This window comes from Atractosteus spatula, chromosome 23, assembly GCF_055471065.1.
Source record: "Atractosteus spatula isolate fAtrSpa1 chromosome 23, fAtrSpa1.hap1, whole genome shotgun sequence".
Taxonomy (NCBI): Eukaryota; Metazoa; Chordata; class Actinopteri; order Semionotiformes; family Lepisosteidae; genus Atractosteus; species Atractosteus spatula.
The window spans coordinates 15,474,060-15,500,999 of NC_142728.1; the positions used below are offsets into that span (position 1 = coordinate 15,474,060).

Consider the following 26,940-nt stretch of genomic DNA (forward strand, 5'->3'; position numbering starts at 1 on the left):
ACTGACAGGAGATAACAGTCACAACTAAAGCAACAGGAGGTACCAGCTTTCCTTTGTGTTCCAATTTTTATGAAGTTATGTCACATTAATATGAGCCATCCATTTTGGATCAAATATTTTCCCCCCTTTCCATTTCTAAATCTCCTGCTCTCATCTCTCTCCTCCGATCCCTTCCTCTCCACTCTTTTTTCTCCTCCTCCTCTCTATCCACCTTTTCCTGTCTCTTATTCACTTCCTTGGCCTTTCCCTCTTTTCTTCTCTTCCCTTCTCCTCTCTGGCCTCTTTGCTCCCATTACCCCTCGACTGCATATCACCCCCCCATCCCTTCTCAGAGCATCTGCCCCACTGATCTATAAAACCTCAGATGATTGATCGAGCGATCGAACAATCAATTAAGATTAAAATGACAGCCGACACACACTCTACCTCACCAGAGGCACACTCATCCCAGGCTCAGACGAGCCGTGTGCATATGAGCAGTGTCTCCAGAGGCCGGAGGGGTCAGCGGGTCACGCTGGTGCATCGATCCCTCCTCTCGTTGTCGAGATTTAATTAGTGGGATTGCGTGGTCTCGCCTGGGCTTGTTTAATGGTGTTGCTGTTTGTCATTAACATCACAGCAACCGATCAATGGGTGGAGGCACAGCGAATTAAAACTCGCCAGAGACCGGGGGTGACATCCAGCCTCAGTAACTGCACGGAGCTGCAGGCAGAAAGACCAATTTCTAACATTAACTATACACTTCTTCAGTAGAGCCAGACTTTTTAATTTGCTCCTTTCCTACTGCATTTCCTTCAACACCAAATACATTTGATACGAAGTTCCCTAAATGTATTTAGGATTAAAAAAGTAATCGTCTTATTCGATAATTTATGCGAATCTCTCGAGCAGCAGCTCAAGAGGGTTTATTGGGGTACAAGCAGGCTGGGACAAAGGAGTATGATTGCCAAGGGACAGGGCATAGGAGGCGTGCTGGGGCAGTTGAGCTCTGGTGGGGTGGGGTAGCTCAGTCATGCCACCTGCTGGTTCACAAACATCACTTGCAGCACCACCATGGTCTTCCTCACAGGTCTCCCACCCCCATACTGACCAGGCCCAGCCCCGCAGAGTAGAGGTGATCTGCTCAGACAGAAGCCAGCAGGCCCGTGACAAATGTCTCTGTGTGGTTTGTGATGATCGACAGACAACAATGAAAGACAAGGCACACCAGTAGTTTGGTTAAAACTGGGTACATCTTTACTTAAAAACTGCTTTAAAAACATTGGACACGTTAGTGTCAGTATTGTACAGTGTATAATAACATACTGTGTTCTATAAGCAACAGCAAACTTCACTCTGAAATATATTCTCTCTTTATACAATGCTATGTACTAGTAAACGTACACTAATATCCTTTTTGTTAGTAGTTTCATATAATATATGAGTATTAATAGTACCAGTATAGCTATCTTTACTATAATTATTACTATAACCTTACCTCAAACTCCTCTTTACTGTTTGGAGTATCCAACCCCAAACTAAAGAATCAAAGAAATGAAAATACTTTATTAAGGTTAACACAAGTAAAACTCCTGTCCTCCATGAGTTGGTTAAAACTGTGTGTTAGCGGTGCACACCCTTGCTGGATCAGAAAAGAACGAGAGTCCAGCTCTGCACCAGCACCTGGACGAGAGACTGTCACACCCATGTTCACTTCTCCCTCCTCTTCTCCATCTCTCCTGTCTTCTCCTGCCCTCCCCTCTCCCCTCTCTCTCTTTCGCACTCGGGGGTTGACACAAAGTCTCGCGTCGCAGGAGCGGTGTCCCCTGCAGAAACACGCCCGGCTAGGAGCCACAGACACCACAGGAAGGCGAAAGAGGAAGGCGCACGTCACAGCACAGCAATCTCATCAGGGCAGGCGGACTTCTCTATTGCTACTCAGAGGAATATCGTAACAGATACAGAGTCGGAGACTGGCAAGTAGACAAAAGTGTAGTGAAAACAGTCTGGATAAGAAAGACACGCAGACCCCTGGAAGAGCCCAGCCACCAGCTGCACCGGCATCTGTGTCCACCAGTAGGGGGAGCCATTAAGTAACAAAAACCAGATTGTACCCGCTAACATAAGGAGGGTGCACTGCATAGAACCCCTCCCCCAGCACTGGTGTAAGCTCATGGATTGAGCTGGAGCCCCCTCACCCCCATTTAAGGTTAGAGTTGCAGGAAACAAGCATTTGACTGGTTTTCAGTCAGGAGGGCATCAGACCAACAGTTTCTGCACAAATACATGAACATCACTGAGTTAGGAGTGGTTTCTCCTTCTTGTCTCCATTGCTGATTTTTATTTCTGCTGAAATGTTAGCCATTTAGGCTAACAGTATTGCTAGATCTATGATATGTGGTACAAAAATAGGCTTTCAGCTTCACGGATGGGTAGAGGGTGGAGAGGAACCACCCAACTGCTGTTAATGAGAAAATCACAGTTCAAGATTCACCGAGATCTAAGAATCCTGTCTCCTGTCAGTCTGGAGAACCTCGCCTGTGTGAGTCACAAGCTCTAGTGTGAACATCACTCCCACAAGTCGCCTTCCTGGCCAAATAATCTCCTCTTGCAACTCTACTCACTATCTGCTCATCCCCAGAGGGTGCTCCACCTTAACTTCCCCACAGCCCACCCTTTCCCATCGAACCCGGGCCCATGAGCTCACAGGGACCCGTGCCGTGCGGCTCTCCCTTCACAGAGGCAGTGTTGTCTTCAATTACAGAGTCATTATCAGCACCAGACAACCTGAGGTATTCCTTCACGACATCGGGGAAAAAGGTACACTAGGTAAAAAAGTAGAAAAGCTTTTAAAGCTGAAACAATCTGGATCAAAGCCCTAGAGCAGAGAGGGGCTGACAGGCTCGCAGCGACCACAGCCGGGACCTCTGCTTCCCCCCCGTACACACTCAGCCTCTGGCTCTGGGGTCCTGCAGCTGGACGCCAGCAGCCCTGGGAGGGAGAATCCTCCCAACTCTTTTACTCTGGAATCGTCACAAAAGCACACAGAGCGCATTATCGTTGGGAAGGTCTGACACTGATCTCATTTACCGAACAGAGGATCTGTTTGAAGTCCTTGCCTCTGTGATAAATCTGAAAACAACTGCCTCAAAACAGCAGGGAGGCCACAGGCCCCTTATTTCAAAGCGGAATTAATTTTTGTTTTGCACAGATGTCGTGGAGGCACAATAAGGCCAACCGAAACAGGCAGAGTGCGCAGTCACAGACCGAATGAACTTCCAGCACCGAAGCGAAACCACTTTCTAATCAGGAGTCAGCTCTGTCCACACTGGACAGTTACATCAGAATTTAATATAATATTCTGGGGGAGGGGGGAGGTTTGCATTTATGAATAACTTTTTGCTCATTTCCCCTCTTCAGTGTTTTCTTTAATGAAACCCCAGCATCTGACACGCTCACAGTCTTGGACTCTTATTCCTGCCAGAAGGGCAGACTCCAAAAAACTCAGACCAATCCCTCCACACACACACACACACACACACACACACACACACACACACACACACACACACACACACACACACACACACACACACGCATTTTCTAGTACAACCTGTTAACAATGGGCTCCTGAATGACTCAATTGATTTGTAATCTGTTCACTTAAATCATGAATTGAGGGCTTGGTGCGATCTAGTCCTCTACAGTGAGTGGCTGCATGCTCTGCCTGTGAAGGACCCCTAAGGGAGAATCGGTTTGGAATACTGTCGTCTCCGGCTAATGAAATAAACTGGCAATAGAGTCAACAGTTCTGGAAGGCTGCTCATCCATCTCTCCCTCTGTAATAATAATAAAACACTTGTGCTCATTTCCCTCGGTGATATAGTTAGTGTGCCGTGGCAGTTAATCCGCATGACATGAGCTGCATATATCTATATTACAATATTTAAATTCATTTTAATATTTAAAGCATATTTCAGGACTACATCTACTGTACGGATGTTGCATAATCACTTTGGTCAGGGATACTCAGCTTATGTATCCACTCCAATCCACTCCATTCCCTAATTTTGAAACACCTAGCTCCTTAATTGTGGTCCTGCTGATTATCAGCTAAATGCTTAAGGAGATGGTTGTAGCAGACTTCTGGAATGGAGCAGACTGGAAGGTCTGCAAGTTGAGCTGCCCGACCTACCACATACATCGACACCTCCAGTCCTTCAGGGTCAGGATGCAGCAGGCTTTCTACATTTAAATTATCAACAGCTGCAAACTTTTTAAGTGTAAAATTGGTCCAGTTAAGCTAGAAATGAGCTCAATATGGTGTGGAGATGCTGTGGCCCTTCACGACTGGAGATAAGGACTGCTGCTCTTACGCCAGGAGCTGACCTGAAATGTGGTGTGTTTTAAAACAGCATTGCTCAACATGCTACCCTGCAGGATTCTTGCCCAACAGATAAAACTGAGCCACAGCCATTACAGAGCTGTGTACATTACAGTATTGCAAAGGAGCAGATTGAAAGGGCTGAGCAGCACAGGACAAAGATGTTCGGATAAGAGCAGGTTTCAACACTGGTACAAACCGCACCCGTCCAGACAGTCCATCCCAGTTATTAAAACCGCCTTGTGTGCCTTTGTGAAGATCTCTACAAAAAACATCTTCAGAAACCCACCCTGGGTACAGGTCCCTCGCTCTCTGCGGTGACAGCTCCCCTCTCTACGCACTAAACACATCGCGCACAAATAAACAGGACGACTCCCCACGCCCCACACTCCAGAGCGCAGCTCTGCCCCTGCTCGGTCTGAAAGACTTCTGGTGAGCAGGGGGGGTGGAGGGATTTTGCGGCTTCTGAATCACAAAGCGGCTTTGCTTGGAGATTGGAAAAGCGCAGCGAAGAACGAAAATTCAGAAATGTCTTCCTGACGCCTTTATAAATAAACCACCGTCGCACACAACAAAATACAACACAGGCTGTGACAGTCCCGGCGCAGACTGCAGAGAAACTCTCCCCAGGTACAGGGAGGACCCAGGTTCGCTTAAGGGATTCCTGGAAACTCTGCCAGTCCTCATAACGCCACCATGGGAGAAACAGAATTTGTCCACAGCTGGGAAAGTTGCCCAGGGAGCTAAATTGGTCCGGACACGGACACGAAAACATGTGCCCGGGCGCTGCTCCTAAAAACAGGCAACAGGCGCTCCCCCCCCCCTCACCACCACCACGCATGCTAAAGCTACAACAAGCCCCGCAGACATCCCGAAACCTGGTCAAGAAAAACTAAAAGAGCTCCAGGACTGCGGGAGGCTGAAACAGGGCTCACGAGGGATCTGAGCAGTTAGGTAAGTGATCGCTGGAAAACCTGAGCTGTTAAAATCGTTATGAAACACTATTACAACTAAGTCAAAAATAATATATATGTATCATATATAGAATATTAGTAATACTACAAGTAAACTATATTTTATGTATCTATATATTGTATATGTCTTGATATATAACTTGTGGAAATTAAAAAAGAAAGAAAGAAAGAAAGAAACAAGGACCCCAAAGGGTCTATTGAACAACCTGATGGAAATCCCCTGTCGCTTCCTCAAGTTCAGAAACAGGCAGACACACACCAGCAGGAAAAGGCCTGCCCTGCGCTCCTGCTTCCTGACGCTCAGAATCCCAGAAGGCAGTTCCGGCTGCTCCTGCCTTTCCGGCTCCTCCTCTGTCCATGTCCATCTCTGCAAGGAAGAACAGGGAGAGACGCCCTCCCCCTCCACTGCAGGAGCAAGCTCAGGAATGGGGTACAGGGTGAAAAGGGGTCACCCTCTCCCAGGCCGCCCCACAGTAAAGAAGTCTCCTTCCTTTGGGGTCCCGAGCCAGACCTAACCAGGGGTTCGGGTGCCAGTCCGAAACGCCTCTCTGTTCTGCATCCTGCTCCAGGTGCACACGGCCAGGCCACAAAAACCGCCCGGCGCCATCGCCGACCTCCTCGCGGATCTGAAAGAGCTGCCCGTCCCTCTCGTCCGCGGGCTCACAAGATGTCGTCGTAGTCGAGCAGCTTGGAGTGCTGCCGTGTCTTCCACAGGCGGTACAGGCGGAAATCAAAATAGGTTTCGATCATCTCCTTACCTGGGACAGAGGGAGGGGGAGAGGGTTAGGAATCAGAGACAGGAGGGAAAGGACCAGACTCGGAGACAGAGGGAGTGATGGTTAGGAATTGGAAACAGGACGGAAGGAGATTCAGGAGGACGAATGTCAATATAGGAGAGGTAAGGAAGGAAGTGACAGTTTGGGAAGGAGGGAGAGAGGACACATGCACATTGCATTGAGCTGTAAAACCTGACCGTCACGGCAGCGCTTCTACAGACTGATACTGAAATGTTTATCATCAGAGGGGGTGTCACACTGCCCACACCGCTTCTGACTCTACAGTATCCAGCAAAGGAGGACGAGTTCCAGTCCAATCATGGTCAACTGCCTTTGTCTCCAGGGCCCAAGGAAGGACAGCTCTGCACCAACTCACTGTCGAACACCACTGCAGCAGGCGAAGGGTTAAAGAGCGTGGGTGTCATGAAGAACTGTGTGTTTTACTTGTAAATCTGTTGTCATCGCTTTGCCTGTCTCTGCAGGATTAATACAGCTCAGGGTCTGCGTCACCCTCACCCCCACCCGAGGCACACTTCTGTCCTGGGAGTCTCGTCATCTGTGTGAGCACATCGGCCCTCGCCGTCACCGCGCTCTGCCGGATTAACACCAGCTGGAAAATTCCAACGTGCCAGCAAGCAGAACTGAGGGAGAGCGGGCAAGGGGCTGGTCTCTGTGCACTCTGTGAGCAGCCTCCCTGAACGGGCTGCAGCTCTAACGAGTTTTTAATTGAGCAATAATTGCCTGCACGTCAGCAATATCCTTGGGGGCTCAATTCAGCAGGGCTCAGCTCTCTTTGTGAAGCTAAGTGTTTGTGTGGGCCTGTGTTTCTGTGCGGCCTTCTCTCTCAAACCAGGCTCTACCGAGGGTGAATCTCGAAATGATTTTGTCAACGCTTTTCTTAAAAAAACAATGTTAACTTTATGGAAGCTATATCTTTAAACTTTAAGAAATAAAGATAAGGCCATCTGCTGCCTTTAAAAGATCTTTTACAGATCTTGTCAGCAACAGTGCTCACTTTGTATTACAAGTTCACCTTGGAGAGGCAGCTTTCTCGTACACAGTGCCCAGGGGAAGGGCTGTCAGCCCTCAGCCAAATTCAAGCCACTGCCAGGCTCTTATCCAAACAGCACTGTAATGACTGAAGTGACAATTATTTAATTGGTCATTAATTATACAATTAACTGCTCGATTTACCACTAATTGTTTAATTGACTCTGCTGCTGAAGATCACTCAATCACCGAATGAAGGCCTGCGACGCCCTGCAGTGGACGCTGTGGTCTGGGCCGCGCGCCCGGTCTCACCTTGTGCCGACAGCTCCAGGGGCGATTCGAACGTGATGGACTGGGGCTTCATCAGGTTCTTCAGATTCTGGAACAGCTGCAGCGCCGAGCAGTAATCGATAAAAAGAAGGTCATCAATCAGACTGATAACACGGCGCACATTTCAGTGGAGGATGAGACACGGGCGTGTACTGCCACCACCAGGCACTGCAGGCGGGCAGCGAGCAGAGAGAGAGAGACGGTGGGGGGGGGGGGGCAGGCGTGGTACAGAGAAGGGTTCACCCAGGAGTCAGAAACTTCCCCCAGTGCCCAATGTGGACCAGCCACAACGACTCCTTGTCATCGTTCATGCTCTGCAGTTTAGGGCAAGATCAATAAAGCCCCTGACTGCATCAGGCAGTCAATACAGCCCCACAGCGGTGCCGGAGAGCCCAGTGGAGGCCCGCGAGACGAGTGGTTTACCACAGCCAGGAGCGTCAAGGACAGCCTGCCATTGACCGAGGAGACAGCACGCGCATGGCTAAGCATCGCCACTATAAATAGCCCCATTGCATAAGCTCTGCTCAGGCTCAAGTAATAAAAGCTCACAGGTTGTGGGGAGACAAATTTGCTTAAGTGCTCTGCGCCACTTCCCTGCAGCAGCCTTCTTTTGGCTGCCTGCCCTCTGGCCACTTTATTAGGAACCTTTTCCATAAAGCCGTGTGCGCACGATCGGACAGCGGCAGTAGGAGCGCCATACTGAACTGCCACAAAGCATTTAATGCGAGCTGATTAACGATCAGAGGAAAGAGGGAGGGGCTGCTGGAGCCAGTGCAGTATCGGTGCATGTGAGAAACAGTGTACTGAGAACGGTGACTGCCCTATTCAAGCAAGTCAAAACTGTTTGAATGGAAATTAAATTTCGGTCACATACAAACGGAACCACAGAGACCACATACTCAAGGACAACGACAGCAAGCTCCCAATCTCCAAGGGGAATACCGCACTGGCGCCACGTGATCACCATGCATGGCCATAACGGCTCACACGTGTCTCCTGGTGGACACCAGCTCCCTCTGGTGACAGCGGTCATTGTCCGTGGAACCATGTTGGCCCAGGCTGCATGTAGACCCCGTGTCACCCTTTCTTGGTGCCCAGTGGTCACTGGAGATGTGTACGAAGCAGCCAGCCCTACCTTCTCTCCGTTAGGATTGCCCAACACGTAGCAGCCCATCACGTGGATGACATTGGGCTTGGGGTTCAGCTTGGTCATCAGTCGGCTCAGCCGCTTCCAGAAGCTGAAGAGTGGACAGAGCAGACAGGGAGAAGAGTGACGGTTAGCAGCTGTGCAGCTCGGCCACTGACCGCATCAACTGGGCCAGGCCTCGTAAATCAGGAGCAAGCAATGCCCCCGCTGTCATCTTCTTGACATATCGTGCATCAGGTGCCTCATAAAACCTGTTCACATGCTTCGCCAACTGCAGCGACTCGCCCCATACGTCTCCATTTCAGCGCGATTGAGGCCACAGTCAGCCAGGCTCAGACACAGGTAGAACTGCCGGCCCCCTGTCTCCCTCTGCCAAGTGCAATATGGTTTATTCATACCCGATTTAACCTATTCAGCCCAGATTCTCCGACTGGGAATGACCTACCAGGGAGTGCCTATGTCTGTTACATGGGATCTGGAATCCAGCTAATTCCAGCTGAAACCACCTTTAAATTAAAGAGCAAAATCAGACTACTAGTTGACTGTACTAGTTGTAGTTGTACTACTGTGTACTGGGGGACTCACAGTATCATGTCCTCTTCTTTCTCCACCTTGGCAAAGGTGGCCACTTTGTTCTTCAGCAGGTACAGGTGACCAGGACCTCCCTGTAGGACAGACATCAGACATGTCAACCTGCAGAGTTAACAAATTCTTCATCACATCTATGTGTCTTCCAGCCTCTCTGTTAACTCCATCTCTCTTACCTGGCAGAAGATCAGCATTCTCCAGATCTTACAGCCCCTCCTGTAGGCATTGAGCTTCTTCTCTATCTCCTCTGCAGGAGGAAGTAAGAGACATGCTGTACTGCAATGTCTGTTCGTAAACAGTATTGTATAGAGTATACACAGCAATCACACAAAAGACCTCCCACATGCACACAGAGTTGGACGTACCAAGAATGTCATCAAAGGTCGCATGTTCGTGATCCTGCGTGGAGAAAGAGAGAGTTGAGATGGAAAGAACTGAACAACAGCGTTCTGCAATACTGTGGAGTAGCATGCACAGTATTGTGCAGAATTACACGCAATACTGCAGTAGTGCACACAATATTGTGCCACAGCGTTTGCTGTATTGTGCAGCGATGTGTGCAGTATTAGCAGTGTGTGCAGTGTGAGTGACTCACGTAGAGAATGGGGATGATGGAGTGGTCGTCTCTCCGGATGATGTTGGGCACGTACTCTGCCTTGGGAACCTTGGAGGAGATGAGCTGAGGCGGAGAGAGTAAGGCATTAACACAGACACACTGGCGTGCTCACCAGACGCTGCAGTATCTAACCAGGACACTAAGAGACAGAACTACAGTAAGACAGAGAGTGTCGGGTTCGACTGCGTCCTCCTTGCTCACCATGATCTTGGGAGGGATGAAGTCTTCGCCCTGGCAGGCCAGCCTCTCCTCCTCCCTCTCCTCCTCCCAGATCCGGTCAGCACTGCCCTCGTCCAGGGTGCCACAGGACTCCTGCAGGTCTCCACCTGAGGACAGGGGAGGGGGGGGCAGGATTGGAAAATGGGAGCAGGGGCAATAGAGAGTGAAAACATGAGCAGGGCCATTACAACAGATTAAGAGTCTGAAAACTGTAGAGATTCGGAAATACCGAAAAAGACAGGCACCGGACACGGCGACAGACACTCACAGCAGCACAACTCTACAGAGAAATTAGACACACAACCGCACAGACAAACTCACTGTGAAAGACACACACGCACACCTGTGGACATTGAGGAGATGACAGTGAAATACACAAGCACACAGACACGGATAAGCTGCACGTACAGACAGACAGACAGGAGTAGCAGCGGCGTGTGCGGAGAAGGGCACGCTGCGTGGGACTCACTGTCGCGGGAGTCGTGCAGGGGGTCGGTCTTGATGGGGGTGGGGTCACTCCAGGACCGGCTGAAGCTCTTCTCTCGGCGATCAGCGAAGGCTGGCGGAGGAGGGGGTGGGAGGGGATGGAGAGAGGGTCACACTCAGACATGCTGCGGTCCGGCCTGCACCGGCACAGAGCTCTGGACACAACACACACCCTCACAACAGCTCCCTTTAGCGTCTTCGCTGAATGTGTCCCAGCCCGGCTGGAGTTCTGAGGAGATTCCAACTGGGACGTCCAGTTCTGTTCGGCCCAAAGTCATGCACAAGAACTGGACTGGTGCTATGGATAATGAGGAAATTAAATATCCCTTAATTAAAAGAGCTGGAACTCTTGAAACTGAGGACTGAGGAACGGAGGTCCGCGTTTCCAGTTGGCTCGTGTCAAATGTGAAAATGTAAGAGTACAAAGACAGAGGGATGGGCGTGTCTGAAGAGCCCAGAGAGCGAGATCGTGCCAACAACTCACTCTCGGCTGGTGCTCGCGGCGTGGAGGAAGGGGGTGACCAGCGAAAAAGGGACAACATTCAGCCGAATATTTAAGGGGAAGGAAGTGAAACAGCCCACTCCAGCACACACCCCCAGTCTGCGGATGGTAATGTTCCCAATCGCCCATCAGTTACCAGCACCAGCACACAGGTACTGTACACACCCAGACCGACACGCGTGCTGCACTCACACACACATCGTTCTGTACGCACACCGTAATAACCGCACACACACACTACACAAAAATGCACACAACGCAATACAGACACTGCGTATTACTACACTACACAGGTGCACTAGTTACTTGGGCACAGACAGACGCGGGCATGCACAGAGTCACAGACACTCAGAGACTCACTCTGAGCCCTCATCCGCCGGCTGCCCACCATCCGGAGGTGCTTGCGGAAGTTTCTGCGGAGAGGAGAGAGGAAGGGAGGAAAGGGGCAGGGGAGAGTTGGAGAGGTGATGTAAAGAGAGAGGAGGAGCGTTGGACAGGAGATGTGAAGAGAGAGGCGGAGAGGAAGGAGAGGTGGAGAAGGACAGAGAGCGTGAGGGAGAGACAGAGTAAGAGAGTCAGGAACGAGCTCAGAGCAGCTCCACACCGCCTGCTGGGGAGTGTTTGAAGTTACAGGAGGACGTGCACGGCCAGAACGGGCACTCTCGAACTGTGTGTTCACAGGAGCAGATCTGGCACAGACAGGCTGGAGATATTATACCAGCGTTACAAGAGCACAGACGTTTCACCCTGCTTCTACCTGCAGGGGGAGCCACTGGTCCCCACGCTGCCTTTCTCACGTCACACAAAGAACCATCCATTCACTCCTGTGAAATCCAGAGAGGATGTAACTTATTAAATTTAAAATATACTTTTAAATTTTCAAAGGAAAAACAAAGGAGCAGTGTTTTACTCCCCACTGCCCAAGCAAGCTGTACTCACAGCTGTCAGACAGGCAGGAAGAGTTAATCTGTGGACACACTGCCAGTGCTTAAGCCCTGTGAGCAGGGTAACTGAGGACACAGTCAATCCTGTTCTTTCATCAATGTGGTTCCTATTCTGCTTTTTCAATTAGATTACAAGTCTTTTATTTCTCTCTAAATATTCATTCCTCGACCTCTCTGGCTCTCTCTCTCTCCTCCTCTTTCTCCTTCTCTCTCTCTCTCTGCTTGAGACCTGCACAGCTGGAGCGCCTGCATCCTGTAACCATGGCGACTGTGCATCTATGATCAAACATCTGGAAGGCAGGGAGAGAGGATGCAGCCCAGTTTACCTCTGTGGAGAGGAGGAAACTGCCGGAGGGAGAGGAGAGAGGTGTATTTAACTGTTGATGAAAATAAGAGGCGCTGTTGTGTTGCTCCAGGAAGAGTATGTTCCTGTACTCAATTTTTAAAGGCAAGGAAGTCGAGAGGCATCAGGGCTCCTAACAGACCAGAACTGAGCACTTGAGCAAAGGTGGCGATTTAAAACACAATTAACGGCCACAGAGAGGGGGGCCACAGCTGGCGAGGACACACAGGACACAGGACAGGTGTGACACGGTACCTCTGGATCACAGCTGCCGACTCGTGTTCCCTTTTCCGCCTCTTTCTCTCAGCAAAGCCCCGGAACGCCCTGCTGAGACGTCACAGTGTTAATCAGGGACCCCGGCCCCCCCCTCCACCGCGCACAGCACACCCCCCGGCCAGCATGGGAGAAGCCCCACGGGGGCGGGCGGGGCGCAGGCCATGCGCTGACGCCGTGCCGAGATCCCACCGTGGCCGAGGGGCGGCTGCCATACTCATGCCAGCGCGGGGCAGCAGCTGGAGGAGGTGCAAAACCACACAGGCGGCTCTGCTGCAGACGCACGACACGAACACTAGCAAGCGCAGGGCTGCGTCATGCTCTCTCCGTGTTCAGGACCAGGGACAGCGCCCGAGCTCAGACCCTGACAGGAGGCACTGCGCTGTGCTCCACTGCGCCTGTGCTCCACTGCGCCTGTGCCCTGCTCAGTCCTGGGGCAGAGCTCGCCCTCCGTTCCTATTCCCACCTGCACCCTTTCCAGCTTATTTCAGCACTCGCCAGTCTAGCTTCCACCTGCTCTCTAGCACCGTACACTAACACACAATGGGGGCAGTGAGTCCTCTAGCCCTGGCGAACCTGCTGAACACCCGGAGCCTCGTCTCCTGTGTACACTGTGTGCCAGGTTCACATATGCGATAGAGGGCATGGACAGACTCCACCTGAAGAAGGCTCCACAGCCGAAACGCCATGTTTCTTTTTCTTTTCAGCAGGGAATAAACCTTCACTGGTTCCATAGACAGACAATACCTTGTTTGTAAATACACTGTATACTGCACGAAGGACACCTGCCGCGGGTATACAGTCAACGCTGTGCTGTTTGTGTACACAGTCGGCACTGCAAAGCGTGTTCTTTGTGTGCGTGCTGTATACTCAGCGCATATGATGTGTAAATGAGTCATTTCATAAAACTGCATAGCTGTCCTCCATAACTTCAAACACTCAGTCCTCAGAAGGTGACTGTAATGGGGACCACAGGGTCTCTACAGTGCAACTAACACCACAGGGTCTCTACAGTGCAACTAACACCACAGGGTCTCTATAGTGCAACTAACACCACAGGATCTCTATAGTGCAACTAACACCACAGGGTCTCGACTGTACAATGACACCACAGGGCTTCCATAGTGCCAAGAACACTTAAGGAACACTTACGAGATCCTGCAGATCCAAAGGGACACAGGGGTGAAAGGAGGGACAGCGTGAAAGAAAGAAGACAAGCAGGTGTTAGAAAACTGTTCAGATCCCTTCATTCTCCCTCCTACGACAAACAGGAGGTGAGACCTGCGTTCTCAGATGAATAGCTTGGAACGTCCATGACACTTTTGGGGAATGAAAGATGCATCAACTTTACAATCACCCATAAAAATATTTGCCTTCTATTCATTCTTGGAGTGATTATTATTCTGCCCTGCAGACAGCAGAGCCCTGTCCTGTATGGTCTGCAGCTGTACACAGGAACACAGGAAAGGACACGAGCAAGAGGAGAGCATCTGGTAGTTAGCAGCTAACTGATCCCAAGCAATACATCCAGCTGGTTCAGCTTCAACAGACAAAATGGGCAGCTCGTTCCAGACTCCAGCTACCCGGGAATGGGCTCCTGTTCCCTGGCCGTGTGTCTGGCTTGTCCACAGCCACTCCGTGCAGAACCAGTCCAGGCAGATTTCACTGGACTTATAAATGGGTTACAGCACAGAGCAAAGACTCCCAGGCAGTGGGAGAACAGGACAGATCACTGCGGGACCAAAGGAATACTGGACCCAGTCTTTATTAAGGACCAACCAAAAAGACCTGCTGGAGGATAGCTGCCAATTGACTCAGACAAGGAAATTCTGCTCTTAGATTACACAGCTGTTCTGGTAGCTGCAGAAGGCAGACAGAGGCTCAGGTAGAAGGCAGAGTCTGAGTGCGCCCCTGGGTCCCCTGGGTGGGCTGTACTCACGCCTGCATGGTGGTTGTGGCCGTCTGGAAGCTGAACATGTTCTCCTTGGGGAACCAGCTGTGGATGGGCACGTCCTCTGCAGCGGGGAGGGAGAGACCGAGGCGTCAGGGACCAGACCGACACGGCACGGCGCAGAGACGGCGAGAGATTAAGAAAAGGACTTTCTTTCTGCGGTAAACAGGGGTTTTAAGGATCTTAAAAAACAGGGTGTCGCAGACAGGAGCCCTTGTGTGGCTGTCTGGAAACGCTGGGCTCTTGACTCCAGCGAAGACTTCGAACTCACGGTCACCCCGTGCTCTTGAGCGCCCCCCCGCGCCTGAGGGGTGACCGCCGACGGCTCCTCCCTCCACTCACCGGACACCCGGTCCACGCTGTACATCCTCTCCAGCTTCTTGCGCTGGCGGGCACTCTCCAGGTCCAGGGAGTGCTGGGCGCCGACGGGAGCGGGGTGGGAGCCGGCGCAGTCCTGCGGGCAGTCCCGCGAGCCCGGCCGGCTGCCCGCCCCCACCCAGCCGCGGATGTTGTGGGCGCTGCCGGAGCTCTGCAGCGGCTGGAGGGCGGACGGGGCGCCGCCGTTGTTGGCGTGCTGCTGCTGGTGGTGGTGGTGGTGGTGATGGTGGTGGTTGCCGTGGTGATGGCTGCCATGGTGATGGTTGCCGTGGTGGTGGTGGCCCTCGCCGCCGTGGGGGGGGGCCGCAGCGGCAGCAGGGGGCGGCGAGGGGGGAGGCGGCGGGGAGGGCCGGCCCAGCTCCTGGCTCCCCTTCAGCACCTCCAGCTCCAGGCTCTCGGCGCTGCCCCGGCCCCCCAGCATGCCCCCCTCCCGCGTGATGGTGTAGACCCGCGGCGGCTGGGGCTCGCAGTCCGCGCACAGGCTGCGCAGGGCGGGCGGCGGCTCCTCCGCGGAGAAGCTGCGCTCCAGCTGCCCGCCGGACACCAGGGACAGGCGGCGCTTGTTCTGGGAGCAGGAGGCGGCCCCGGCTGCAGCCGGAGCGTCCTGGCCGGAGAGGGCTCCCGGCGCGGGGGGGCTGCGGGGGGGCGCGGCGGGGTGCTGGTTGTTGTTGTTGTGCAGGCTGCTGTTCTCCAGGGAGTCGGAGTCCTGGCAGATGAAGGTCTCCGACAGCAGGTGGTCTTGGGGGGGGGGGAGAGAGAGCGGGACAGGCCGTCAGAGCAGAGATCCGTCTCAGTGCTGTAAGCCGCAGCGAAGCGGCGCCGGGTATCGGCCTCGCGCTTCAGGAATCCGGGAGAGAGACCGGCTCACCTGATCCGTTCCTGTTCTCAGGGTGGGTGTGCGACAGGTACTCTCCGAACGCACGGGCTGCTCTGGGGAGAGATGACAGAGACGCTCAGACTGGAAGCGGGGGGCTCCAAGACCACAGGAACAAAAACGGGACATGGGACAAGAGAACAGGACACCTTTGCCCCCCCCATTCATTGAGGGTGGTGGTTTAACTGCGCTGAAATGAGCACACCCACAGCCCAGGATCACAATGACTGCCGGCCTTAGAGAGTTAGGTACAGAGTGCCCTCCCTTCTCCTACCCCCCAGCTCAGTCTGTGCCTGCTATTATTCAGCCGTGAGCAGAGCTGCTCATCACAGCATGTCACAATAACCCCGGAGTAGGTGAAGGAACTATCACGTTCGTGTAACCCCCCAAACTGCCCGGACAGTTTGCAGGCCACCCACAAAACACAACGTTCAAGACATAGAGCGGGCATTCGTTTTGCATCTTCATCGACAGCTTTTAAGATCTCGCCGCGCCAAGATTTACTGGGTATCACTGGGCGCAATGTCCTTTTTGAGCATGCAGGCACAACAGCTAGGTCCTAACTGGAGTCTGAACCCGGGGCATTAGAGGCTCCATTATGCTTCAGGGTCTCTGTAGGGGATGACATACCTTGGCAGGGTTATAGAACCTCACTGTACAGATGTGATAATTCAGGTATGATACAGGTAAAGCTCATGCAGTCTTACTCTGGACTCTCAATGCCTCTGCCCTCGAACACCCCCGACACGGCTCACAGCAGGGGGGTGATCTCGCCATGCTGGCTTAATCACTCCCCTGCTTAATTACCCACGCTGCTCTGTCACGGCAAACGTCAGGCGGCACCGCGCCGCAAGACAGCGCTCTGTGTGTGTGTGCGTGTGTGCGTGTCAGGCGAAGGTTTCTCACTCCTCTCCCGCTCTATCCCTCCTGCAGCCCTGTCGGCACACTCATGCTTTCACTCACAAGACGCGCTCACTCCCGGGGGAATCGTAGCCCGACGCTCACAACATGAGCATTAAACACAACATTCTTCTGCAATGCACAGTCATCTTCTGAGTGAGTAAGCGTGACACTCTGCACTCTCCGACTTATGTAAGCGGCTCTCTGCTGGGCTCTCCAGTCTGGATGCGCGTTTTACATTAATGATGCACTTCAGCTGGAGGGCATCCAGCTATGCCAGCTGATTGCAGAGGCTGCCTGGATTCAGTGGGTATGAATTCGGTATGAACGCCCTCTCTGGGGACTGTCAGTGCGAATAAACCAATCACTACATCAAATGCGAAGGGCATCCTTTGTCACCATGATATATGGAGCTTGCGTGATAGATATACAGACAGACAGAAATATGAGACTTCTGTCTGTGGCTGTTAGCTTGCCTTCATCTAACATAAACAAGAAATTGAGGTTCCTTCAGGTGGTTTTCTTTACAACAGCACGAAAAGGTCAGCTAATTAATTCAGATATCCCACAATTCGTAGCAAGCACTGTGAATGGTGCGTTTCTTCTGGCTGAATGACCGACCGTTCGCTCGCCATGGGGCGAGCTTAATTGATTCCCCAGGCGATCTCGCATTGTGTCGGCCATTAATCCTGACCTGTGGGATGCAGCGACTCTGCTTCCAAAGTTACAGCCCCCCGCCTGCACTGGACCAGCACATCCTAACCCACCAATCCCTGCGGCAGACACAGGAGAGGGGAAGGACAGGTAGAGTGGTGTGCTAGAGAGAGGAAGGAAGGGTCTGTTTTCTTTAATTTACTCTCGTTTGTCTGTGTTGTTAGTTGCTTGGCAGCCTTTGCCGTTGCGTAATGAGCAAATCACAGCAACTACAATTGTTCTTTTATCGATTAATCTTGAAAGGCGACTGATCAGACCAGAGTCTGTGAGCCGGCGTTGCCTGGGAAGGCATCGGCTCCTGCCCTGCGCAGTCCGGCCAGGATGAGCTCTCCGCAGCTCTCTCTCCCCGCGTTCCGACCCGGCTGGGGCTCCAATTCCTGGGCCCCTTCCCAAATAACCCCCCCTCTGTCAGGTCCGGTCAAGGCCTGTGACCCCCCCAGGGGTGGACACGGACGCTGCAGGTCTTCCCGGTTGCCCTGCCCATCTCTCTGCGGCTCTTCTCCCTTCCTCTTTGGGGTGACCTCCACGGGGAGCAGGGGGGGGAGAGAGAGCCTGGAGTCGGACAGCCGGGGTGATAAGACCGGCCCCCCGGAGCTGCTGGGGGACCATCTCAGCTCCAGCGCTCGCGGGGCCTCTTGGGAGAGAACACGGATCGGGATCCTTCTCGATATGTGAAGGATCGATATGAAAAAGCCTCCAGAGCCAACAGCACTGAGCACTGAACTCCAGTCCCCTCTCTCCCGTATGCTGCTCGTGTCTCAGTGCCGGTTCTGAAAGGCTGGAGTAATGACTGCGAAGCAGCGCGTGAACATCACGATCCTCGGAAGGTCTCGGCTGCAGGCTGTTCTGCTCCATCAGGCCCACAAGCAGAGCTTACACGTGTCTGAGCCCAGAGCTCCGGAGTGGGTGGAGATCTAGCCTGGAGCAGGTTGCTGAACGCTGTGGGTTTGTTTTCTCCAATGAGATGTCCAGACAAATATTCACTCCGACGGAACGCACACGCACCGTGAGGACAAACGCAAGTACGATATGAAAAACCGCCGTTCATAATTATAATAAAGATGCCCTGAACAAAGACAATGAACGCTTTTCACAAAATTGGGATATAGAGAAGACTAAACGGCTTCAAAGGAAGGAAAAATAAGCACTGAACACAGCTGTAAATACAGTATATAGGGTGCCAACGTATACAGGGTATAAATATGCTGCTGCTTGGGCCTCTCTGAGCTGAATACAAACATAGCTGCTACAGCTCTGCACACTATTTGTGGAGAACACAGACCTGCTAATATAGCCTGCAGTGTAGAATGGGGGCGTGTCTCTGCAGTGTCGGTCCCTGCAGCGTCCTGGCCACACCCCCGCCATCTGTCGGATTACTGGGCCCCGCCCCACACCAGCCACTAATTCACAGCCAGTTAACCTCCCGCCTGTCATCGCCTCAGTCTCCAGCCCCAGCTCGGGCTCTGCCTCTGGGCGTTAATGTCAGTACTGGGGGCTGATCTCTGCAGTGTTCCCTCTCGGGCTCGATCAACGTTTGCGACGGTGAGTCACAGACGACGAGCCAGGAGCACACACAAGATACTCCGCCCAGCACAAGCACCGTCATAAAACCATCCGTCCACAAGACAGGTGAAGCAGGACCTGCTAGCCCTAACCCACCTCATACAAGTAAATCAATTAAGAAATTAAGCTACCAGCCACATAATGATTCAGAGCTTCGCAGGGGGTAAAACAATCAACGAATTAACCAACCTATCACCAAGTAATCAAGGTTCTCCCCTCCTGATGGCCTAAGCCAGACATGCACTTTTGTCCCACTTTTTCCGATCCCCGGTTTTCTCCCTCTTCCACGGTCACCTGCCCTGTGCCTCTGCTGTCCTGGGGCGGGTTCCTGCAGTTCGCTTCCCCTCCCGCTGCTCAGGAAACGGGAAGAGCAATGCCGACATCTCGGTGCCGGAGTGCTGGGTGCTAATCGGAGCGCTCAACGGGAGAAGGGGCAGGAGGACACGCGTCTGACACTCGGAGGTGTGGGTGTGCGCGTGCAGCTTGGATTCGGCAGTCTCCAGGCAGGAGCCGGTCAGGATCCCTGGGGAAAGCTGTTCCAGGACTCGGAACAGGGCGGCTCTGACGCGGGGAACTGGAATCAGGCTAATTTGGAAAGGAGAGCCGATTTATTCTGAGGTTTCTTGGTTTTTGAGTCCAGCGAGAAGAATTAGTTTGCAGGACACCTCTGTCCTCGGTACCGGGCCGCTGTGGCGGCTCAAGGTCACGTTCCGTCCCTGTCCAGCGCTGGCCTGGCAGGTTGGTATGGACAGAGGCACTCGACACAGCGAGAACAGAAAGAAAAGCACAACTGGCTTACCTCAAACACAGGGGTCACTGAAGCTGGTTTCTCTGCCCCCTCTACTCCTCAGACCTGCCCCCTCCTCAGCCCCTGGAGAGGCCGCGGTCTTTGCCCCGGCTCCGGGGCAGGAAGCGCAGTATTGCCCTCTACCCGGCTCGAGCCGGGGCTGCGGTGCTGTGCTGCTCTCTCGGGACATGAGCGCCTCTGCCTCTGCCAGGGGAGGGGAGATTCCCCTCTCCCCCCGTCCTGCACACGGCCGCTGGGGGCGGCGGCGCCGTGCCGGTTCCTGAACTGGCAGCTGCAGGAGGACGCAGTCCCCCAAGACACGCCGGCCTGCCCTCTGCGCCCAGCTGCAGCGGGGTAGACAAAGCGTGTCTGGAAGGGAGGTCAGGACAAGGAGAGCGCCCCTTCGTCCTGTTGTCATGTGGACAACTTCCAGGAGCCGGGCTTCAGAGTACGGAACTGATACCATGAAAGAATTCAGCCTATTCCATGCAAGGCTCAATCAAGGACAGACCTGCAGCTGTTTCAATAAACATGCACCCTCTGTCTCTCTCTCTCGATATTTCTACTGCGCTAACAGACTGAAGTGTCCTGCCAAAGCAGCCCAGACAGGCTGCAGATATTCAGCACTCAGAATGATCCAGATTCTTCGCAAACAAACTCTTCCCCCCCCTCCACCCCCCACCACCCCAAAGGAGCAGCAACAGCAACAGCCAGGCAGCTTTCAGTAAAAATTCCCCCCCCACAAATTTTTCCTGCTGTGCCAAGCACGTTCCGTAAGTTGCACCTCAACAGTCCGACCCTGGGTCCTTCCAGAACTCTCCCTCCCTCCCTCTCTCCCGCAGGCTCGGCCCACAGAAACCCTTCTCCAGCACGGGCTCACCTCCCTATCCCAGCCCAGGACACAGCAAGCGGACGCCTCACTCGCCTCATCTCGGATTCTGCACTGGTGCAGCGGGACACAGGCAGACAGACGCGCCCTGGTCCCGCTCTCTCCCCTGGACTAACGGGCTCTGCGCTGGCACCGCTGCGTGGATCACTCTCTGAGCCACAGCACCTGCGACTGGCCGCCCGAGAAAGAGAGCAGTCTGACGGAGAGATGGGGGGGGGGGAGAGAGAGAGAGAGAGATGGGGAGGAAGCAAGCGAGCACAGAGAGAGAGAGAGAAACGGTGAGAGAGCAAGCGAGCACAGAGAGAGAGATGGGGAGAGAGAGATTGGGAGAGAGCACAGAGAGAGGCAGATGGGGGGGGAGAGAGCATTCTGAAGGAGAGAAGGAGAGGTGGGGGAGAGAGACAGAGCAGTCTGACAGAGAGGTGTGTGTGTGTGTGTGTGTGTGTGTGTGTGGGGGAGAGGGGGGTTAGAGGGCTCATTCTTACTTCCAGAAAGAAAAACTGGCTAGACTGCAAACATTCTTCAAACTCCTATCCAGCCTCTGAGCTGACCGCTTTCCTAAAGATCCCCCAAATCTGGCGTAAACTGACACTACAGGCCCTGTGAGCTCCGCGTATCTCCTTTGAGAGGTTGTGTGTACTGTATGGGTTGCAAAGATCTAGTAGTGAGACTTAAGCCAATGCCCTGTGCTTCACAGTATGTGCCCCTGCATTCTGCTCAAGCCAGCTCTTCAGACTGGGCCAGGAGATGATTCACTCCCAGACTGGCTATGACTGCAATGCTTTCCTTACTGTATTGCATCCAACTATATTTGTTTGTATGGCTCCTGTTTTCTAATGTTTAGTAACTGGTATGATTGCAAGCTGCCTTTGAGAAAGGCGTCCATTAACAATGACATACTATTTGTATTGTTCATTTGCACAGCAGATTTACAAGTATTACTGTTAAACCGATATTAATTGTATGGTATCCGATGTGCGGGTAATAGCAAAGGAACAGGACTGAGACTGGCAGACAGACCGACCAACCCCCTGAATTACACCCAGCATCCTGACCCCCAACAGCCAGCCTTACCACCTGGAAATCCTGCCCTCCATCGGCTGCTGCCCATTCCGGGACAACACCCCAGCTCTGTCAGCACTCACGACACACTGCCGCCCCCCCCCCAGGAAACGGGGTGCACACCGTTACAGGACCGGCACCGCACTCCCAGGCATTAGGAACATCAGCAAGGTTACAAACGAGAGGAGGAAATTCAGCCCGTGGGGAAGGTGCTCGCTAATTGATATGAGGATCTCATCCAGCCATTTCATGAAAGAACCAGCTTGTTCCAGACTCCCACAACCCTTTGTGTAAGGAAGTGCCTCCAGGTCTCGGCATCAACGTTCTCATGAGCTGAGAGGGACTGTCAGCGGAGGAGCTCGAGCATCGCTGGACTAGTTGACTGCAGCCGTGCAATCGGGCAAAAAACGGCCAGTTCAATTAAAAGCTGCTTTGCGTTCGATTAGGAACCGACGAGCCGGCCCTGGAAACAGGGGGTACGATGCGCGAGAGTACCCCCCTTCCTCTCCCCCCCCCTCTCTCTCTCGCCGAGTTAATCAGCTCCTTTGATTCCTCCCTGCGGAGAGCTGATTAATCAGCGCAGCGGCTGCCAGCGGCTCTTCGGGGCCGGTGTCAATCAGTCTGGTGGTCACCTCCTCCCAGAGCTCGGGTCACGGGTCAGGAAGGACCCACTCCAGCCACTGGCCCGGTCAGCTGGGGCCGTGGCCCCACAGCCCCGGTCACAGCCCCGACATCCGCAGAAGCGATCTGCTCACACGTTTTTTTCTCCTCCGTTGCAGCCGCGCGGAACGCCCTGGTGAAACTGTTTTCCCTGCGCGCCCCTCGGCGCAGTGCGGAGCGGAGCCCCAGCCCGTGACCGACCGCTGCCGCAGGGATACCGATCCGAGCCTCAGCCCGCAAGCTCGATTAGATCAGGTCTACACCGGAGCCGATCTCAAACACCACCTTTTAACTTTACGGCAGGTAACCCATTACTCAGTGACTGACAATCCAGCTTCCAACATCTTCCAGGGGGCCGGTCCAGCAAATATATATCACCTAGGTTTTTTTACAGACGATATTTTACATCTCACTAAACGGGGACTGTATTAAACAGAACACTGCACTTGGCATTATACACATACAGTTTCTGGAATACTGAACTTCAAACACAAAGCAGAAAGCCTCTGGCAGGTAAGATGTATATATATTCAGGGAGAGGGCTTTCAAGCCCAGCCCAGCCTGAGAGCGTGCGAGTGTGAGAGTGTGTGTGCGAGAGAGAGAGAGACTGTATCACCGTGTTGGAGACAGCGGATTTATTGAGTGCGCCTAATGGCTGTGCGGTCAGGCTCAGAAGCAATTCCAGAAACAAGCCTAAAGATGCAATAAAGATTAAATTAAGCCCCTATCCCCCAGCCTCTCTGATACTGTCCCAGCGCGGCGTGGCTGCAGACACCCAAGGCCAGCAGCACTGACCACTCTCCCTCTCCTTTTACCCTCCTCCTCCATTCCTTTTCTTCCTCTTTTCTTTCAATTTACAAAGACCTAACACCCGTTTCACAGAGATGTACTGCACGTTACTGCAGGTTTGCCGTCACCTCGCGCGCGCACACACACACACAGTCAACTGCACTTTACTGCAAATTTACTGTCAGTCCAGTGTAATCTACTGCACTTTACTGTAGGTTTACTGTCAATCCACTGAGATCAATTTACAAAGACCTAACACCCGTTTCACAGAGATGCACTGCACTTTACTGCAAATGTACTGTCAGTCCACTGTAATCTATGGCACTTGACTGTCGGTTTACTGTCGAACCACTGTAACCTGCCGCACTTCACCGTGTTTTTGCAATCTTAGACACATCTGGAGGCTGAGCGGTAGTGATCACCACAGAAGGTTAGAGGGCTCTACCTGTACAGCTGTTTCACACTTTCGGTGTGAATAACGGCGTTTATTAACTACACAGGAATTTTAGGAAACACCCGGTCGTCCCGGTTCGTCTTATGGCTGTTGTGCACGATTCCGCATCTGTCTTTGGACATGGAGCTCTGCCGCACACAGGGGAAAAAAAAAACCCCAGGGCTTGTGGGAAAAACGGCAACACATCTCCGTTAAGCCCGGAGCTCAGGAGCTAAGCAGACATCTGGCGGGAGACGTCATAAACTCAGCAGATCGACACATCTGCCCCCCTGTATGTGTAACATACTGTACATGTGTGGGGCAAAGCATTCTAAAGCGAGGCTAACGAGCAACGTGCTGTTGATTACTAGTTAAATCTCACTCATACCGCAGGGCATTCGTTACCTTGAGTCTCCACGCACTCGAGAAACACTGGCAGCTCCTGCCGGCTAGGGCTCCACTCGGACACGAAAACGAAGACGCGCTGCCCGAAACGCAGCTGGCTTGGGCGCTGTTCCGTCCCGGCACCAGGCTGACCCTGGAGCGATCTGGACACCTCCCGAGGTAGGAAGCGATAAAGCTGTCCTGGGACAACTTCCACCCCCCCCCCCCCCCCCTTACGAACACCCATCACGCGCCAGCACCTCAACACCACGGTGTCACGCTTCCAGCACTGAGCCTCAGGGGGGCACCGCAGTTTCGGGGTTCATCCTGAAGGCATGGCCCACCGCCTCCCCTCTCCTGGAGAGGACCGATTCACCCGTCTGTTTCTGGAGTCCCCCCCCCAACCCCCCCGACTCCTCGGGTCCACACCCCCACGGTCTCCCCCAGTCCCGCTGCTGTCGGAGCACAGAGGGCGTCTGTCCTCATCCGCGCGGCGACAGTCAGTCAGTTCAGGCGCTATACCAGCCTGGGGACGTACAGCACAACCCCCTGGGGCTGGACTCGCTGTCGGGGGGGGGGGGGGGGGGGCTGGGGTGGGTTTTGTGCGGGCTGTATTTCTTGCTCGGACCCTCACGCTGGGCGGCGGACGCAGGAGCTGGGGCGGAGTCCACTGCCTCGATGAGGGACCAGCGGAGCCTGACCAAGTCGGGATATCCACCTCCCCGGACAAACAAACATTCATGGAAAACCAACCAAAAGCCCCCAGCTGCGGCATTACACTCTACAGCATCCATTAGCACAGCAGCCCGTGCAATAACGCTCATTGCAATAGCTGAACACCTTCGGCCAACAGTTTACTAAAGGCTAGGGGTCTTTCCCCCCCCAACTATAACTCCCTGCTTGGCGCCCTTAAGAACAGGAAGAACCCCAGAGCTGTTGCCCTGCGAGGTCTGTGCCACCGGCATCACCGTGCGGCGATGTGCAAGCGCCCGGACCCGCACAGACCCGCCCGGACCGCAGCTTGGAGACCCGGCCCCGGGGGGTCGGGGGTCAGTCCCTGTTCTCGGATGAAGTTTGTCCGGGGGGTGAAGACGGGGAGCCCCAGTGCTGCTCTGCCCCCTCGCCCGCCTCAGCCCCAGCCCCACCGACACGCAGTTTGGAAAAGGCTGCGCACTCGAGGGCTGCACCTGTCCCCGCAGGCGGGCGGCAGGTCCCGCACGGACCCCGCCGAGACACCCGGGTCCCCGCACACGACGCCCCCGCCGACCGGGCCGGACTCACCTAACTTTGGCCGCCACGGACGATATCGCGTCGTTCCTCAGATGTTTCCTCTTGGACACGGCTGTGCCCATCCTGCGGGGGGGGCGGCGCCGGCGGCCGGGCGCCTCATGCCAGGGAGCGGGCGGCCGGGCGGGGAGGTCAGACCGCCGGGCTGCACACGCCGGGAAGGGAGAATAATTCAGCGAAATGAAGGGAAGAAAGGCGGAGCGCAGCGAGGGAGGGAAGGAGAGAGGCGAGCGCTCTTCCCTCAGGCTCGCCAGAAAGCGGGGAGCGGAGGCAGCAGCGAGACTTCACACTGACACACTCTTTCTCACACTCTCTCACACACACACACCCTCACACCGAGCCACACACCGCCGCCCCCCCCGACCAACTCTCCTCCCCTCATTGATCGGGGCTGCGAGAGAGAGAGAGAGAGAGAGAGAGAGAGAGAGCGCGCTGCTGCACGCGGAGCTGCTGTGCGCGCGCGCGCCCTCGCCTGCCGCCTTCCGAGCGGCGAGCCGTTGGAAAAGGGGGGGGGGGGGGGCGGGGAGCTCGCGCAGGAAGGAAGCGCCTTCCTTATAAGGCAGACGGGGGGGCTGCGCGCTCCGGCGTGACGTCACCTGGAGATACAGGAAGGGAAGGGGAGGAGGGGTAGAGATGGGTGGCAGGCAGGCAGGCAGGCACCAGGAGGTCAGCAGGTAGCGCCGAGCGGCTGCAGGCTGCTCCCCACAAAACATCCCCCCCCCCCCTCCCCCCGGCATCTCGGGGTGTCCCGCCGGCCCCCTCTCCTTCTCCAGAGAAAACTCCCGCACGCTTTCCAGAGCTGCCCTGCAGGAGTGTGGGGCTGCCCGGCAACGGCCCCCTGCTTCACCCCCACAGTCCTGCCTGGCTTGGTCCCAGCGTGGGCTCCACCCCGCCCCTCCCTCGGCGACAGCTGCCGCTGCCACGGCAACACTACGGGCCACGCCCCCCCGTCTCCCACTCCGTCTCCTCACACCCCACCTCCCCCCACCTCCGGCCCAGCCGAGCAGCCCCATCCTGATTTCCAGTAAAACCCAATTTGCCGGGCCTCCCGGGTGGGGAAAGGCGAGACGGCCGTGGAGATGAGGAGGGAGAGAGTGTTGGGCAGAGCGAGCCTCGCGCTAATTGAGTTTCTCCCTCCGCAGAGGCTCCATCATCTCCGCGCAGGGAGGGCAGGCCTGGCCGGGGCCGGGGCTCTGGAACGGGATCCCAGGGAGGAGGAGAGGGGCCGGCAGCAGAGAGCACAGCCACACACAGCCCCCACCTCCAGCCGACACAGTGCTATGGGGGGCCGGGAGTGGAACCGGGGCTGTCCTCTTCGCAGGGGTCAGAGGTCAAGGTCATTCCAGCCCATAATCACACACTGAGGCACACACGTTTTTAAAGCCAAGAGGACGGGACACTGTAATCGGGGAGGCTGTCCACCTTGCTTACAGCTGTTAACACGTCCCTCCTGCTGCGACAGGGGCTTCACACAGAAACGAGCTTCCCACCGGAGCTCCATCGCTCTGCCTCAGACGCTGCTGCACTAAAAACGGGGTTACGGACGGAGAGAGACGGAGGGGACCGGGACAGCTTGGGACTCACGGAGCTGCCCCCAGCGAGACCATCCACCGAGTCCGGAGCGGGAGACCGGACGGCGGGTGCTGACCCCTCACGCTGACCGGTGTGGGTGCTGCTCCCACAGACAGAGAGGACGCAGGAGGGCCAGGCAACGGGCA

At 54.4% G+C, this 26,940-nt stretch overlaps 1 protein-coding gene across 1 annotated transcript; it reads right to left on the bottom strand.

Moving 5' to 3' along the window:
* Positions 1–1,218: 1,218 nt before the first annotated feature.
* LOC148816268 (NMDA receptor synaptonuclear signaling and neuronal migration factor-like) lies at positions 1,219–25,583 on the bottom strand. The gene is made up of 15 exons (XM_088940462.1): positions 25,217–25,583; positions 15,749–15,810; positions 14,845–15,618; positions 14,491–14,566; positions 12,534–12,602; positions 11,352–11,404; positions 10,473–10,562; positions 9,986–10,110; positions 9,764–9,847; positions 9,534–9,567; positions 9,345–9,415; positions 9,166–9,245; positions 8,569–8,671; positions 7,416–7,491; positions 1,219–6,095 (listed from the first exon to the last, which is right to left on the bottom strand). The coding sequence occupies exons 1-15, from the start codon at positions 25,285–25,287 to the stop codon at positions 5,998–6,000; spliced, it is 1,866 nt and encodes a 621-aa protein (XP_088796588.1). The 5' UTR covers positions 25,288–25,583; the 3' UTR covers positions 1,219–5,997.
* Positions 25,584–26,940: the final 1,357 nt, after the last annotated feature.